Below are 16,831 nucleotides of genomic sequence, written 5' to 3'. Positions count from 1 at the left end.
TTCGCCATTTTGGCGGATTCAGGTGGCCGCTTGCTCGTTTGCCACCTTTTGTTATAAAAAAATGTATAGTTAAATACAGCTGCAAGGGTTAAGAGCTTTTCCAAGAACGTAAAATAAATTTTATTAAGTTTTATAATATATGCAATTTATATACACTTATAATAAAACTCGTTAAAAACGTATAAACTGACTTCATACATCTCTAACAATATAAATATTTACATGAAATAAGAATAAAAATATTTTATTGCAAATGAACTAGACAGAATAAATTGAAAACTGAATTTATTATCTGTGTCTTTATAACAGTAAATAAAATATTTAGTACAAAAAACAAATTACATTACACTTTTAATAGAATTCCAAAATTATAAATAATGCCTGTTTTACACCTTCAGTTTAAAAAAAAACGTTTTTACTGAACGTACGAAACAAAAACGACTGTTAAATTATACCGAAGGTGTATGGCAGGCATAATAACATTTATGTCAATAGAAAATTGATTTTACTTTAAAAAAAGTCAGTTGTCTTAGTAAAAATCTTTAGTGCCAGTGTTACCTATATAGGCTTAAACTTATATCGAAAAGTATGAATAAAAACTTAACGTTCCCTTTGAGTTAAAACGTGGGTGTTTATTTATTTTATAATTATTGTAATTTACAAATAATATTAATTTACAAGTTTAATTCTCAAAATACAATTAAATTAATAAATAGCTTCAATAAAACACAAAGATATAATACTTTTGTATCTCAATAAAAGTTTTATTAAACACAAATTTCTGAAGGTAGTTTGAAATCTTTGTTTAAGTTGTTCTAGTTTGTATAACTCAGTGACGTTTGGGAATAACCCTGAATTGATATAATTTCCAAAGTAAATTGATTAACGTAAGCACAGCTGCTCAAAATCCTTGATAGAATATTTGATTCAAAATTTATTGAAGATTATTCCTATGATAAATTTGCCTTCGTATATAAAACCAGACTTAAATATTACTAGCAGTAGTAAATCTGTACTAAATCTTACACTGTACTCTTTTATTCTCTTTAAGAAAGATAGAGATAGCTATATTTTGTACAGGTATTCTAACGTCACAAATGTTACGAAATATTTGTTTGTGAGAATGACTACAGTTTAAACAAGTATTTCCATCAACTGTACTGTACTGTACTTTGTGTCAAAGGAAATAGATTCGAAAATCGGTTACGTCGTACATTTATGTCAATCGGGTAAAAACCGTTATCACATATAGGTGTAAATAATCATTAAAGTATTGAATAAGCCGTTAATGTGGCCATAAAATGCACCACCGACCATCACTTAGAAGTCCTTCCGTATCGTATCGGATATCATCCAAACTTGAAGTCATAAAACAGGGGGACAGGGGGACATGGGGACATTAAAACTGGAAACTTTATTACGCTTTCAACAACGAGGCACTTCCGCTTGAATTCTTCATCAAAAAGGACTGCGGAGACATGATATGATTCTAACAGTATATTAGACTATAACATCATTTTACGAAGAACTGGCTTACGCACGCGACTTCTTCCGCGTAGAATAAAAAAAATCAAAAGTTAGCAGTGTGATATAAACAAAAAAACATCTTAAGTGATATTACATTTGTTACAAAACAATCAGCACTTGTTTATATCCGTTAACGTTTTTATATAACACTCATTATTGCACGCGACTTCGTACGCGCATATTTAAATACTCTAGTAATCAATATAACATGTAATTAAGTGATAGCGTTGCTTTTTAATTGTAGAAATATTATTTTTAGTTTTTTAGTATTTCCGTTACAAATAAAAATACAATTATTTCCTTTTACCATATATAAGCAGAAAGAGCACATTGTTGGCAAATTTAATAGTGTGCGCACCTCCATATCAGCTCATAAGAATCAAAGTGAGAGTAAACAGTTGTGCGATAGTTTAGTCTAAAGTGTACGCCCCCTCTTAATCGTTAAGCTTGTAGCTGCATCGATAGCTTGTTAGTCGATTCAATAAAGTCAAACAAGTAATCCTTTGGCTGCCAAATTTTGTGTACATTGAACGATAAGATAATAGTAATCTGTTAGTTGTTGCAGTATACAGTGTGTTCGCACATTCAAAATACAGCAGTCATATACTAACGCATTGAGGTAATATGCCTAATGCTGGGTTTCTGAAGTTTACATTCATTTTATTGTTACCTAATGATTCATCAGTGTAAAACTCAAGTTACGTAGTTCGGAAACGCATTTCACGAAATAATCGTACCAAATACAGTACTAAGGTAGTTAAACTAGTTGGGAAACCGGCCATTAGTAATCATACTAATATTGTAAATGCGAAAGTTTAGATAAATGGATGTTTGTTAGGGTTTGTAGCCTAAACTGCTGAAAGCATCACGATGAAATTTGGTATAGATGCAGAGGAAGGGAGCCCGAAAGAACAGGCTACTTACTTTACTTACTTTTGTTTTGTATAATTCCAGTCATACCTAATCGTGGGCAAAACCAGTAATAAAACAACGATACATTTGCTTTTAGGTGTAGTTTCTTTTCGCAATTACTTAACAAAGGCGAAGATTTTTACAGTTATTAAATCTCTTGACTATACTGTGTTGAGTCATTCTTCAAGGGTATATAACAAAGGGAGGCGTGACTGACAATAGCCATGGCGTATCGATCCATGGCATAGTTAAGTACTCCATACAGGAATCTGACATCTTGACAGGCTTTAATGCGTTTCATTGTCTACTTTTAGATATAAAATGTTTGTCCTCTATGCGTTCGAAAAATAATCAATTTAAAACTTTGTAGGATGTTCTAACGATTCTTGCAGAAAGTTTTTTATTTGTAATAAAATGATTTTTTACTTTATTCTGCACTAGTTTTGGCCCTCGACCTCGTCCATGTGGAATTAGAAAAACAGACTATCCTTTACGTCTATGCCAAATTTAATCGAGATCCATTCAGCCGTTTAGGCTACAAACTCTATCTATCCATCCATGCATCTAAACTTTAGTATTGTATTTGACTATTGCAATCCGTTTTTAACTTTTTTCTAATTAAAATGGACCTACGATTAGTATAAACTTACCGTAAATTATAAAATCAAGTGTTAAACTGAGCAAAGCTGGCAGGTAATAAAATATTATTGTCTGTGAATATCGTTGAATTAGTGATTCCTTTTCTTATGTCTATTTTATTGTCTTCAAGCAAGAGCTCGTTATTTGCGCAATCATTTTTATTGACACCTTTGGAATATTGTACAATGTACAAATGACATTTAACAGGTTATCGTAAAAGTTACACGTTATGTGCCTTGCATTTATGTATGAACACTAAGATTGGGCGCACACCTTGGACTAAACTATCGCACTGTCGTGCGATTGTCGATTGTTTCACAGCCAATTCAACTGTTTAGTTGCACAACTAAAGATCGAGTATTGTGCGCACCTCCGTATAAGCTCATAGAAAGCGCGACTAAACAGTTGTGCGATAGTTCTCCATGTTAGTTGATGGTAAAAGAAAACATACTGATTTAAATGTATTTTTCCTTTTTTACATTTCGTATTGTTGATAAGTTCTTTCGCAAAGAGTCTTTTACTTAGTATTTTTTTTACACTTCGTTACGGTTGCTAGCATAAAACTTACTTTGTTGCCAACACTATACATAAAAACAATGTTTTTATAACAAAAAATACATCTTTCAATAATATAAAACCTTCTTAAACATAACTTTTAAGTAGCAGTAAAAGAAATATAGATCATAAACCCGATACTTCTAAATTAGGGTAAAAATATTTTGTAACGTTAACTTTTTATTGTTTACTCTCAGTTCTAAGAGCGGTCTGTTCAGATACTTAATTTTATAGAACACGTTGATATACCTTTATGATTACTACAATACTTTCCAAGAAACTCATGAATAGCTTTCAATTTTTATTGCTTCCATTTGACCCATTGATGGACGAGACTTCTACAGTAAACTGCAACTTTGTTATTTTATCCGTATTGCTAATTATAAATTGAGTGTTCCCAGGTTTATCTACAACAATACGACTTAGGATCTGTAGAAAAAGGTCCTATTATCTTTGTTATAAAATTTTTCTACCAGCTCGAGTGATACCGCGACTTAACATTGCTGAACGAGACTTCTACATTAAACTCCAACTTTGTTCATCCGTATTGCTAATTATAAAATGATTCGTTCCCAGATTTATTTACGACAATACGACTTAAGATCTGCAAAAAAGGTTCTATTTTATTTGTTAAAAAATTTTTCTACTAGCTCGAGTGACTCCGCGGTTTAACCTCCTGCGACTAGTGGAAATGGTAGCTCGGCTAGAGTTGCTATAGTCGGGCTACTGGAAAAATGATCTAAAGGCTAACTTTCTTGTCTTGTAGTTCAAAAATATCTCTTATTATTTAACATTAAGGTTCCCCGTTCTTACACCATATTATCCTATTAAAAATTGGATACGAAAATATTTCGCTTAAAATATTCTTAACGGAGGTCCAATATTCTCATTTTGAATACGAAATGAGGCTTTAATAAGCACGTTCAACCTCTGTTGATGACTGGACATGTAAATTAATTACTTCCATTTTAATTAACTTAATAAATCAAGTACACGTGGAGGTAAACAAAAGGTTCTTTATCAAGCAATGATTGTTCTAAGAGAGGTCTGTAAAGTATGATAAATTATAACGTGATAATTACTGGCATCAGATAATTTTATTTGCTTAATAGAATTTTCTTTTGGATTTTTAACGGTTTTCTATAACTTTTATTATAACCTTTTACTAGTTATTGTCGTAGGGAAATAACAAAGACATTATGGAAATTCTTTGTACATTTTTATTTAATACTATTCAATTTATTCTCTGACAATAAGAAAAGTAGAAAAGAGCGTAATTATAGAAAACTATGCTACTGAAAGAGAAATTTTCTTGAAAGAAACGGGAAACGCTGTATTTAATAAGATAATGCGGATAAAATTACATAACTTGCGCTAACAAGAATCTATAATGTAAGAAGATATTGTTACACTAAAACTAGTAAGACGACCCGGTTTCACATGAATAGATGATGTCTTCAAAAATGTGAAAAATAGTTTGGGCTCATAAATTGATTAACGCCGGTTGTAGTCAAAAAGCATGATTCATTGTCACGTTCCTCCTCAGCCGCACGTGCAAGCGAGAGCGCCGAACAAGACGAGAGGCACGATCGTTCAAAGCGTTTAGTGTGACGTCATCAAATAAAATCGTCCGGAAAGTTTACAAACAAACATTTCATATAATATTTTTTATCAGACTTTTAATGGGGGAGAGACTTTGTAATATTAGTAGTCTTCAGTCTTACTAATATTATAAATGCGAATGTTTAATATCGATAGATGTTTGTTAGAGTTTGCTGCCTAAACGACTAAACGAATCTCGATTAAATTGGACATAGATGTAGAGCATAATCTAGAAGAGCAAATTGCTTCTGTTTTTTCAAATCCACGCGAACAGAGTTGCGTGTAAAAGGTAGTAAATATGGTAAAAAATACTAGTAAAATTATGTTAAAATAGTTTCCTACATAGTCAGTAACATGGCTCGCATTTTAAAGCAAATATTTGTTCTTCCGCATACGTTATGCTTAACATTCGCTTGGCAACTTTCAAAAGTGTTTACTTTGAATCTAAGTTGCACTTAGACAAGGTAAATGTTTGCATCGCTGCACGCTTGATGCATTAAACTTGACAACTGATGTACTACTTGACGCTACCAAGAAATTTTACTGCAGTTCTGTTGTTTTCGTTACTATTTCCACTGCCGAAGAAACTGTTAATGCGGATGACTACGCTCACGGTCGCTTTATTTTAGCGAATTCTAGTTACCGCTTGCTCGTTTTTTGTTTTAATTTATTCGTTTGTTAAAAAACTAGTGATAAATACTACCTTTCGCCCGCGACTCCCTCCGCGTGGAATTAAAAAATAAAAAAGAAAGTAGCCTATGTTTTCTTTCAGGCTGTGTTCTACATCTATGCCAAATTTCATCGAGATCCGTTCAGCAATTTATCCTATAAACTGTAACATATATATATTGCTGTATTTCTTGTAGAACTTTGTTTCTTAATATACACTCTGAATAGGGATTTATTTTTATTATGATATGTGCTCCACGAGGTGCCATCTTTTTAAAATTATGAACACACAGAGCAGTGGAATACAGTATCATGTTCAGTGTCAGTACTGCTTACATAATTTGAATTATGCGTAGTCTGTGGCGCTACCAGAGGTCGTAACGGAACGTTCTCTATTCTGTTTATGCATTCAGAACGTCAGTTGATTTCAGTAAAATATTTATGAACTTATTTCTTTAATTACGTAAATTAAAAAAAAAATATTTTGGATCGTGAGTTTAGTTTATTTTACTACGAATTATTAATTGACATTTTCCTGACCTTACAGAGGGTCGGCACATTATGTATGGACAATATATTACTCTTCTATACATCTCTCATACCGAATCTTGTTCTTTCATGATAATAAGTTTTTCCACATCTTTTAGTGTTCAGTATTAAAACACGTTATCTTGTAGTGTTACGAAATCAACTAAATCTGGAATAAAGTTACTAAAACCTCTTAATAAACAAAGTTCTTTTCTTCGATCGCTAACACAAAGTATATTATTTTTTGCCCAACTTATATAAGAAAAGGTACAGTTAAGCCACTTCAGTACACTTACGTATTTCAAGTGTCCAACGAATGTAGGAAAACAAAAATGTCCAACGCTATCATGTCAAGCCACTAAGCAAACGAAAAGTTTGCGCAACTTAATGTGGACTTCGTTTACGCTAAAGTAAATATTGCTAAGAACAATATGACATCACATTTTCAATTTAATTTATTTATAGAACTCTAACAACTTGTAGATACAATGAAGGTTATACGTATACCTTAATTAACAGTAATATATCATAGTAGCTTTCGCCCGCGACTCCGTCCTTGTGAAATTTAAAAAAAAAAAAAAACAAAAGTTAGTAGCTTTTTCGTTCTTTCAGACTATCCTCTACGTCTATGCCAAATTTCATCTAGATCTATTCAGCCGTTCAGGCTACAAACTCTAACAAACATCCATCCATCCATCTAAACTTTCGCATTTTAAGATTAGTAAGAAGTAAGATTTAAACAACCAACAGATTGCTGCTTATTTTAGTACAACATTTTTCATAATTTAAATTATACATTCGAAAATGACAACAAATTCCAGCTCTGATTGACAAATCTAGATTATTATTAGTCAAAAATTAGCAACAATTTTTTGTCTTGCACAAGTGTTATTGCTATTTAAAATCTAAAAAGAAAACGCAAACATTTTCCCGAGCTAAAGTAGAAATGTGGATAGAAAATGTGTTAATAATTTGATTTTCTCTGTATGTCGCGTGAAGTGTGTAGAATTCCACACATTTGTAGCGTAGCCTGCGTTCGCAAGGAAGCACGTGCGATTTAGACAAAAGGGAATTCCTTCAGAGAACTTTAATGAGCTTTTAATTTTTGTGTTAAGAAAATTGCATTCAATACCCATATAAGGGCGCTATTGGTCTTTAAATTTTACAGCCACTCATAACCTCGAGCCCAGAGGGTTCGTTAAAGAGGTCGTTTGTAGTGCAGAAACCGGCTTGAATCAGCTTGCATCATTAGCTCACTCTTCGTTTTCATTAAGGGTCTCAGAGCTTACTTTAATGTACTGTTGATTAGACTTTTGAATAGGTCAACGCTAGTGACGCTGGACGAAGTCCGGTGTGTTTTATAGAAAAAAAAATTCTTGGGGTAATAAAATAACATGTTGATTATATCTTCTTTGTCAAGGAATTGATCAAAAGCAAAGCTTACCCTTGTGTTCGTTTCGAATGCATTTCATATAATGTAGTGTATCTAACGAGTGCTTTGTTGCAGTGGTCGCAACTAGCTGTGGGCGATATTATGTGCTCTGTTTAAAGCCACAAAAGGCTCGTACAATCAACTGCGCTCCAGAGCACAGTTGGGTCAGTCTTAAGAACTTGCTTCATTGTACTGAATTTCAACCGTAACCTTAATTTTTTTCTTAGAACTTCCCAACGAGATGTTGTAGAAAACTTCAGATGTAAAAATACCATAAGTACAAACTTAGTTCAAATTTGCAGTGCTATTTTACAATGTCATTAGTAATATTTTAGTGGTTTTGTTAAAATATACTTATGTACTAAATACTAAGATATAAAATAAAATCTTTTATTGTGTTCTATCTTTACAAAGACATTAAAAGCCACAAAGTAAATCTGTGCTAAAGTTTTTAATCCAATTCCTTTTAAACTTTTAAGAATGACAAAGACATTAATTCATAAACCTTTCCTTTGTTACAGATAACAGAAGATCTGTCCATCGAAATAAATGTTCAATCAGTCCAATTATAACAGACGGTGAAACGTCCATTTAATTCTAGAACATTCTAAATACTTCTAAGGACCGTAGATGTCTAGATAGTTGATCAATTTTAAATTGTTCTGAATAAATTCTAAAACCAACTAGAATACCTCTTAAGATTGTATAGAATCAGAAGCATTTTAAGAATCTTGTTCTATTAAATTCTGTAACATCCTATAAATACTAAAGATAGTATAGAATCCACAACTATAGATAACCTCTATAGAAGCTCTCTCGTTACGTAATTAACCACGAGGACAACAACTAAACAACGATGGCTCGGCCTGAGGTTGTGCGATGAGGCGGCGGATGAGGACGAGGGTATGGAGGAACCCACCGCCACCAAGCGGCCCTCCGTGCTGACTATAGACAGGGCCGCGTTCCTTCTTCTACGAGTCAAAAGAGCTTTCAAGAAGAAGAGACAGCAGAGAAAGGAAAAACAGTGAGTATTAGTAGCTGAAATCAGAGTCTGTAAATGGCAACTTTGGGTGTCTCTAGTTGTGTCACTAAGGGCCACCTTTAGTGTGCACATATCGACATTCTTGACTCTACTGAGTTATAAAAAAATTAGGTATTCTTTTGAAATATTTGATATTAATTAGATTCTGCGTACATGTAAGAGTATTTAGTTTTTCGCTTTGTAATTTCAATGTTTAATTTTCTAAATGAAAATAAGTATAGACGATAATATTATGGAATCATCTAAACACAATCCTGTGACTTCTTTCAAGCATAATATCTTTCAATACATAATGCAGATCACAATAATACTTATGTATTTATCTCACGTACAAAAGTTATGTAATCCTCAGTTCTTATTGTTATTATACAGTTCTGAATGTTTCAATACGCGGTTCATTTCTCTCTTTGGAAGTAATGTGTAGTTATATCTCTTAATGGCCAATGAATGCTGATTACTATGATATTAAAACAATAATAAAATGTACAGTCAGCTAAATAAATATCTATACATTTAGAAATCTTTAGATACTTCTAGAGGCATTCATTTTCAAAAATCCCGTACGTATTTGTACTCATGGCTGAAATAATATGGACACATACGCGTATATTTTTGAAATCAAGAGAGTACACAAGTTTTTGTTGCTTTGTAAATGTAAATATTTATGTAGCTGACTGTATAATTGATCCATAAATTATATTTTAATTTGATGTTTCACTTCATATTTTAGATGAAGGAATGATGGTGGGTTCCTTCTTTACAAAAGAAATTGAAAAAAAAAGGTTAATTTTGAAAACCGGAATGTGCAATATTAAGACCAAACGTGTTTAAAAAGGTCGAAAAGATTTATGATTCGTTTAGTACAAAATCAAAAGTAAATGAATTTTTATTATTTCGACGTTTTTACGAATGTGTAGAAAACGCAAAATGGGAAAAACCTTTTTCAAACTAAATGCAAAAGCATCTTAAACCTGGCTGGAATAATACTATACTGTTAAATTCTCAATACTTTATTATTTAAAAGTTGATTGGTTTTTCAGTGGACGTAATATCCAATTTTGGATTAGCGTCAACTGTACGTTCTTCTTCTGTTTTCTTCTTTGCTAGATCTTTCTTCACAGATGATTTATTTGAAAATGCAGTCGTTATTCTTGTGTTTTCTTTTATCTCGTTATCACCAACTGCATGTATTGCCGGTTTCTTTTTCAACATAGATTCAATTTCTCCGTCTAATTGAGATTTTTTCTTGGGCATAAGAAATATGTCTATCGCTGGTGGTTTTATCGAATCCATTGGTAAGATATTTCTCTTACCAAGTAAGTTCTCGAGAATTTTTGTTAGCGGTGAAAACATTGAATTTGTTGGTAAAGTGTTTGCAAGCATTTGGTTCTGTTTAGGTGAGAATTCGAAAAAGACACCTTCTTCACGTATATTTTCGTGGGAATCACAACATAAAGTAGAAGTGAGCTCCTTGTTGAAAGAGAAAAGATCGTTACTCATTAAGATTTTGTTGAGAATTTCTGAAGGATGCGTTGCAAATGGATCTTTCAATTGGCGGAGATTCGAACACGGACATGGCTGGTCGAGTGTTGATTCGTGTTGAGATGAAAACAATGAATTGAATGGTTGCATATACGGATCTTGTTTGTTTAAGAGGTCTGTAAAATTTTCCATTTTAAATCACAAGTAATCATTCTAAAAAAAAATTTACATACAAAATAAACTTACCTTTATATTTGTCTCCCAAATAAAAAGAGAAGTCCATTTTTCCGAAATTGACAAGCGAATTACTTATTGCCGGCAACGACTTGAAAGTTTTTATCTCACGGGACAAAATCCCTGTTAAAAAACCTAACAGGGCTACAAAAATTGTTAACAACGCCATCTAGAAGAGAAAAAAATGTTAAAAGAAAAAAATACTTATTAACAAGAGAAACAAACTACAGAATTGTGGTACTCGTTTTGTAAAGTAATATATTAGGTACAAAAATACCTTAGAATTTTGTCGCTGTTCAAATCGTTTGATGACACGAGCAATAAGAATAAAAGTTCGATTGAAATTCAATGTAAATCAAATACCGCTGTTTCACAACTTCAATTTAGCCGTTTATGGGATTTCTATTTTATAGTCGGTCTTTCGTAATTTAAAGTAAATCAGCCTTGGCAAAAATAGAGTAGATTTTTTTCAACTACCTTCTTAAATTGAAACTATACATTCAAAGAAATAATAGCAAAAATATTCTTTGTTACTAATAAGTGTTTAGATTGAATGTGGATGGCTACAAAGGTAGTAGAAGATCGAGGAAAGTATGGATGGATTGTATGAAAGAGGATATGCTTAAGAAAGGAGTGGATTCAGATATGACGGCTGATAGAGATGTATGGAAGAGCAGCACAAACTGTGCCGACCATCCGTAAGGGATAAGGGCAAGTGGATGATAGAATAAGAAAAAGTCTTCATGCAAACTGATGTAATATAAAAATGTAAACAACATTTTTCCTTATTACATTTTCCTTCTACAATACAAATTCTTAGTAATGTAACTACAGATATGTGCTTTCAAGATGTAATAAAATATTTGAGAATAAAATCGGCTACTGGTAATAGAGCTATAAAATTCGTTATGGAATTATCTTTGGAGTGTCAGTATGAATCAGATTTTGATATTTTAAAGCACATTGACTTATACCAGAAATAGATAGGAATTAAGAAAAAAATATCTCCAACATGTAATAATTTGAATAGTATTTTGAATTCACAGACGACTGATAAAAGTATAAGGAACACACAGTTACCCTTAACTCTGTCGCGTGGAATTAATAAATTCTTTTTATTGCTCTATTTCTTCTTTTAGAATGGGCGCTGCACCAAATTTTATCCGGATCTAGGCAGCCATTACGTAATTATGGTAACACACATCCATCCATCAGCATTTTCGAATTTATAGCATTAGTATAATCTGTGCAGATAGCCGATAGGTCAAAAGGCAGGTATATGATAATTCCTCAACCTATACAATGTCTATTTAAATACGTCTTTTTAGGACTGAGCTTGTCTAGGATTTTAGTTGACAATATTCTTAAACGAGCTACTATTTTTCTTTCGTTAAACAAAAATATTACATCACCAACAAAAAGAAACTGGTCTAAGATATTAAAGTAGTCTTTATCTTCTCTGACAGGTATGAAAGGTTAATAATTTTCTTTCTTATAATGGCAATGAAAATGGAAGAAAAATGATACTGCTTCTCAAGAATGTCCACAAAAAATGTTATCTTTTATCATCTAGACAACCTAAAATATATCTAGTAAGCGGTATTCTCATATTAAGATTATAAATTGTTAAAGGAATGGGATGATATTAGTTAATTATTGGATAACAATAAAAAGCTTCATATATTTTTTTTTAGTTTATTATCTGTGTGCAAGGATCGTGAGACTTTGTATATTCTTTGCCTACCCCTTTAGGTTATGAGCTTGAAATATGGTTGTAAAATATTCTTCCACAAAATATGAAAATACATATTTATAGGCAAGGTACACAATAGCTATAATATCGTAAAATTGTCCTTTTATGATACATTTAAGTGTCGCGTCGTAATTGGTTCCTATTTTAGTCGGCACGGCTTACATCGTTCCACAAGCATGTTGCATTAAACCAATAAAGTTCACTTAAATTGTATTTATTTATAAACGTCGATTTCTGAAACAGATCGTAAAATTTCTGAAATGCTCAGCGGTTATTGGTTCTGATTTCGCACGCAAACGCACGAATGGCACTTACTAAACTACTCTACATTGCTATTTTCGTAAGTTATACCTTATACAAATTGCTTAATTTAACTATCACAATAATAGTTACTTAGCTTCCTTACCTCCGTCTTCGTTTAAAAAATACTTATGTTACATATTGATAAAAGTGACATCTATCGGTGGAAAAAATAAAATCGATCTATAAAATTTTGCAAACTAAAAGAACCAAAATAATAAATAGTGTAATTAAAACACTTTAAGGCAACTAATATATCGTTTCAAGTAAAGTTTAAGACAATACAAGTGTTGTAAAATACATTAATTCTAAATTCTATTTGAGATTAAAGTTCTACGTGTTTAATTTTTGCTAATCTCATTTATCTCAATTCCAGCTTTTATAACCGTAGGTCTATTTATCATGCGTCTATTTGATGTTATCTTTGTCTCATTTTGAATGTAAATTTATTAAGGTTTGTTTTATGACTTCAATTGTATTAGACTGGAACCATGAAAATTATATGAATCTTATTATATTTTTAATTTAAATTTTACTTTGTTAAAGGTCACATTGTCTTTAATTTCGGATGAAGTAGAAGCAAATATTTCAAGTGTTGCACCACCTGTCAAAACTATATTAGATCCAAAACGACGCAGCGATCTTGTCGATGAAGCATTTTTGGAACAAAAAGATGTTTTGTTAGATATGGTATTATAAAAATTAAATTAACTACGCACTACAATCCTCTCACAAGGTTCATCATCAATATCTGACGATGGAGGGAAAAAGGAAGGTTGATTCAGTCCCACATCACATTCCCTTGTCATGAGGCAGACAGTATGCTCTTCCATGCTTCTGTATTATCCATCATATCTGAATTCACTCCATTCTTAATCATATGCAGTAGTATAGTATGGATCTACTTCTTAAGTCTTCTACCATTGTAGCCATCCAAAACTGATCTACTATTTTTAAAATATAAGCTTGTTGTTTAATTCTAAATTAGATAGGAGTATTAGTAAAACGTTATCATAATAAAATGTAATTACAGTTAGAAGCAAAACTCAAAGAAGTGCGAGATAAAAAGAGAAAGAAAAATGACCGCGGTGATAACGTAAATAATAATTTTGCCAATAATAATGGAGATTCTGTCAAATGTGAATCATTACCGAAAAATGTTGATGTCAATTTAAATGCACATGGAATCAGTGCAATTGGAGAAGCGGAGGTTAAACTTAAATTTGGAGAAACGGGTATAATTTATGCAGGCAATTTTCTATGACAGTTATTTATTTTTTATTTATCGATTATTTTATTTCCTAAAGGTAACAGTACTTTAAATCTAGATGCTACAGGTGTATCTAATATTGGTCAAACTCATGTTGATATTACGGTTGGTGACGGTAATGTCCATGTGCCTGGACTTAATAATATTTTTACAGGTAAGGGTTTGAAATATTACAAACATCGATTTCTTAACTGAAACTTAATGTAAAATCAATGAAATAAATCAGATTTTAAGAGATTAAAATTAGAAAAAACTAAAAGAAGCAACAAGCTACACACATAAAAAATAATAATTTGTTTTCAAATTCTGTTTTAGGTAATTCTTTTCTTAAAAAAAGATGTGAAGTTGGGAATAAATCAAACGTTACAACAACAGGCGCTGGAAACCCAATTTTTATCGAACTTAAAGATAATGTCGGGAGAAAAAGGGGCAACGATACAACAAAAAATCTGACATCTAATAATACAGTTCTGGCATTAAACGCAACTAACATAGGACTGCAAAATCAATCTATTACAACTACAACAGTGAAGCCTAATGCTAATGATACTAGTCCTACTAATTCTACCAAATAGCAACTGACCTGCTTTAAAAAATTAAAATATTTTCCTTATCGATTGCGTGTCATCTATAACTTTTAAAAAGTATATTGAATTATGTTGATAAATTTAGTGTTCAGAATTTGAATATTATTGCATCGATGCTTCAATGGTTTTATTTTATTCTGTAAGATATCATACATTTGACAAAACTATCGTAAAACTGTTTAGTCTCGCTTTAATTCCTATGAGCTTGTATGGAGGTGCGCACACTACTCCATTTTTAGTTGTGCAACTAAACAGTTAAATTGGCTGCGAGACAATCGACAATCGCACAACAGTTGTGCGATAGTTTAGTCAAAGTTCAACCCTCTCTTAAAAAGATGTGCTACGCCACTGTAACTTTAGCAAAACCGTTGCAGGGTTTAGCAACATTTCTATTTACATTATTAATAAAATGAATCAATAGATCTTGATGCTTGATTACTCAAGAAGAGGAGACTGTACATAACCGTTTTTCTTTGTGTAGTGCGGCGGCCGCGGCGGCGGCAGCGGCTGCAGCGGCGGATGGCGTGTGTTTGCGACGAGGGCCGCCGCCACTGCTGCGATCGCGCACATTGCCCGCCATCATTGCGCCCGGCTTCTCCATACTGCATGCACAGATCGACCCACAGCGATGTAACGGTGAGTGCCCCTTTTGAACTTTTGCTGCTCTAAATAAGGTGTGCTTTTACTAAACTACTGGCAGATAAAATCTGTAACTCTTTACTAATCGTTTCTTTATAAAATTTATTTCTAAGGTTTGCCGAAACATGGAATATGTCGCCACTGTCTACAAAGAGATGGTAACGGTCACAATTTTATTCTTTTGGTGAATCGGAATTCCCATAAAATCATCAGAAAACAAGGAGTGCAATAACATAATTTAGATTACTCTAATGTACACGACAATAACAATGCTTGTTTCAATTATAACGTTCATTTAAATTGAATATTTAATTTATTCCTCAGGTTGGTATCTAGAATAAGTTAATTTGTAACGTAATAGAAAGGTTAAGGTACGGTTAACGTATTTAAAAGCTTATCTGAGATAAAGTTCAGAAATCCCATTGCCGTTGGCGTGTTTTAAAATCGTTTTATTTACCTTATTTTTAAGCCGATGCATTATCTTACACGCGATACTGGTTTTAACACGAAGCCCTTAATAATATGTATTATCTAAATAGATTACTTTTTATACATTTGAATTGCCTATTTAGATTTTTACTCGACTTATTATTTAGCATTTTCATAGTTTCAAATATACTAATATTATAAATGTGAAAGTTTTGATAGACAGATAGATGTTTGTTAGAGTTTGCCTAAACGGCTGAACGGATTTCGATGAAATTTGGTAGAGAAGTAAAGGACAGTCTGGAAGAACACGTAGGCTACTCACTCTTGTTTTTTTTTTAATTGCACGGGATGTAGTCACAGGCGAAAGCTAGTATACAAAATGAGTACCATAAATTAAAAAGAAGAATGTAACTCAGAGTTACATTTTTCTTTGGAGTATTATAGACGTGTAAGTGAATTTAACGATAATAATCATAATTAAAATACTATTTGTTTAATGAAACTGCCCCTTAATTCCATTCGATGGCGGCTCTGTGGTCGTTAACTTTATCTATTAAAGCTCTATGTTCCGACCAACTTACATTTATATCAAGTGGATTACAGTGGCCTTTTAAATGCTTTAGTTAGTAGTTTTATCTTCAAATTTATTCATTCCATTTCAATTGTACTAATAATGATTACCGTTAGAAAACTACGTAACTTTCAAATAGAGTAGACGAGTTTTCAAGTTTAAAACGTTATAAACAAAAGTATGTTCTATCAAGCCTTTTTCATCACTTAAATTAAGTCTTCCTTAAGCAGCATTTAAATGGTTTGAAGTAGAAATTTCATTCTCACCAATGTATATGTGTCACGTAAGGTTATAATTGCACTTTACGGGTCTGTTAAGCAAAGAGGCACTTAATAATACTTCAGAGGTTGGTTGATGATTGACATTAGTGTAGATTTCAAGTATTAATTTGGGATATTTTTTTTAAAACTGTATTTTTTACTACTGACTTAAATTTGTTTACAATAAGGGTTTCAAGTGTCATGCAAACTATGTCTAGACGCAATAAAGGATTGGTCGTTTGAAAATTCGTAACTGCCTAAGGGAGCCCGTTAATTAAATTTTACACGCAGTTTAATATTATGAAATTCAATATGCAAAGTACTTTATTACTTAAGCTGTAAACAAAGTGCTTGCTTTCGTCAGCGACTCCGTCCGCCTGAGATTGTAAAACAGTGAATA

At 32.2% G+C, this 16,831-nt stretch overlaps 1 protein-coding gene across 1 annotated transcript in view; it reads left to right on the top strand.

The window, feature by feature from the left end:
- The window catches only part of LOC106106815, an 88,788-nt gene that overhangs the window by 39,497 nt on the left and 32,460 nt on the right, over positions 1–16,831 (top strand). Inside the window, exons 2-3 of the mRNA XM_013287474.1 lie at positions 8,386–8,888; positions 15,014–15,168. Coding sequence (XP_013142928.1) covers positions 8,770–8,888; positions 15,014–15,168 — 274 coding nt within the window. The 5' untranslated portion in view covers positions 8,386–8,769. The remainder of the gene's footprint in view (positions 1–8,385; positions 8,889–15,013; positions 15,169–16,831) is intronic.

Source organism: Papilio polytes, unplaced genomic scaffold, assembly GCF_000836215.1.
Source record: "Papilio polytes unplaced genomic scaffold, Ppol_1.0 DF822067.1, whole genome shotgun sequence".
NCBI classification, from domain to species: Eukaryota; Metazoa; Arthropoda; class Insecta; order Lepidoptera; family Papilionidae; genus Papilio; species Papilio polytes.
This window is presented reverse-complemented; position numbering and strand designations above follow the sequence as displayed.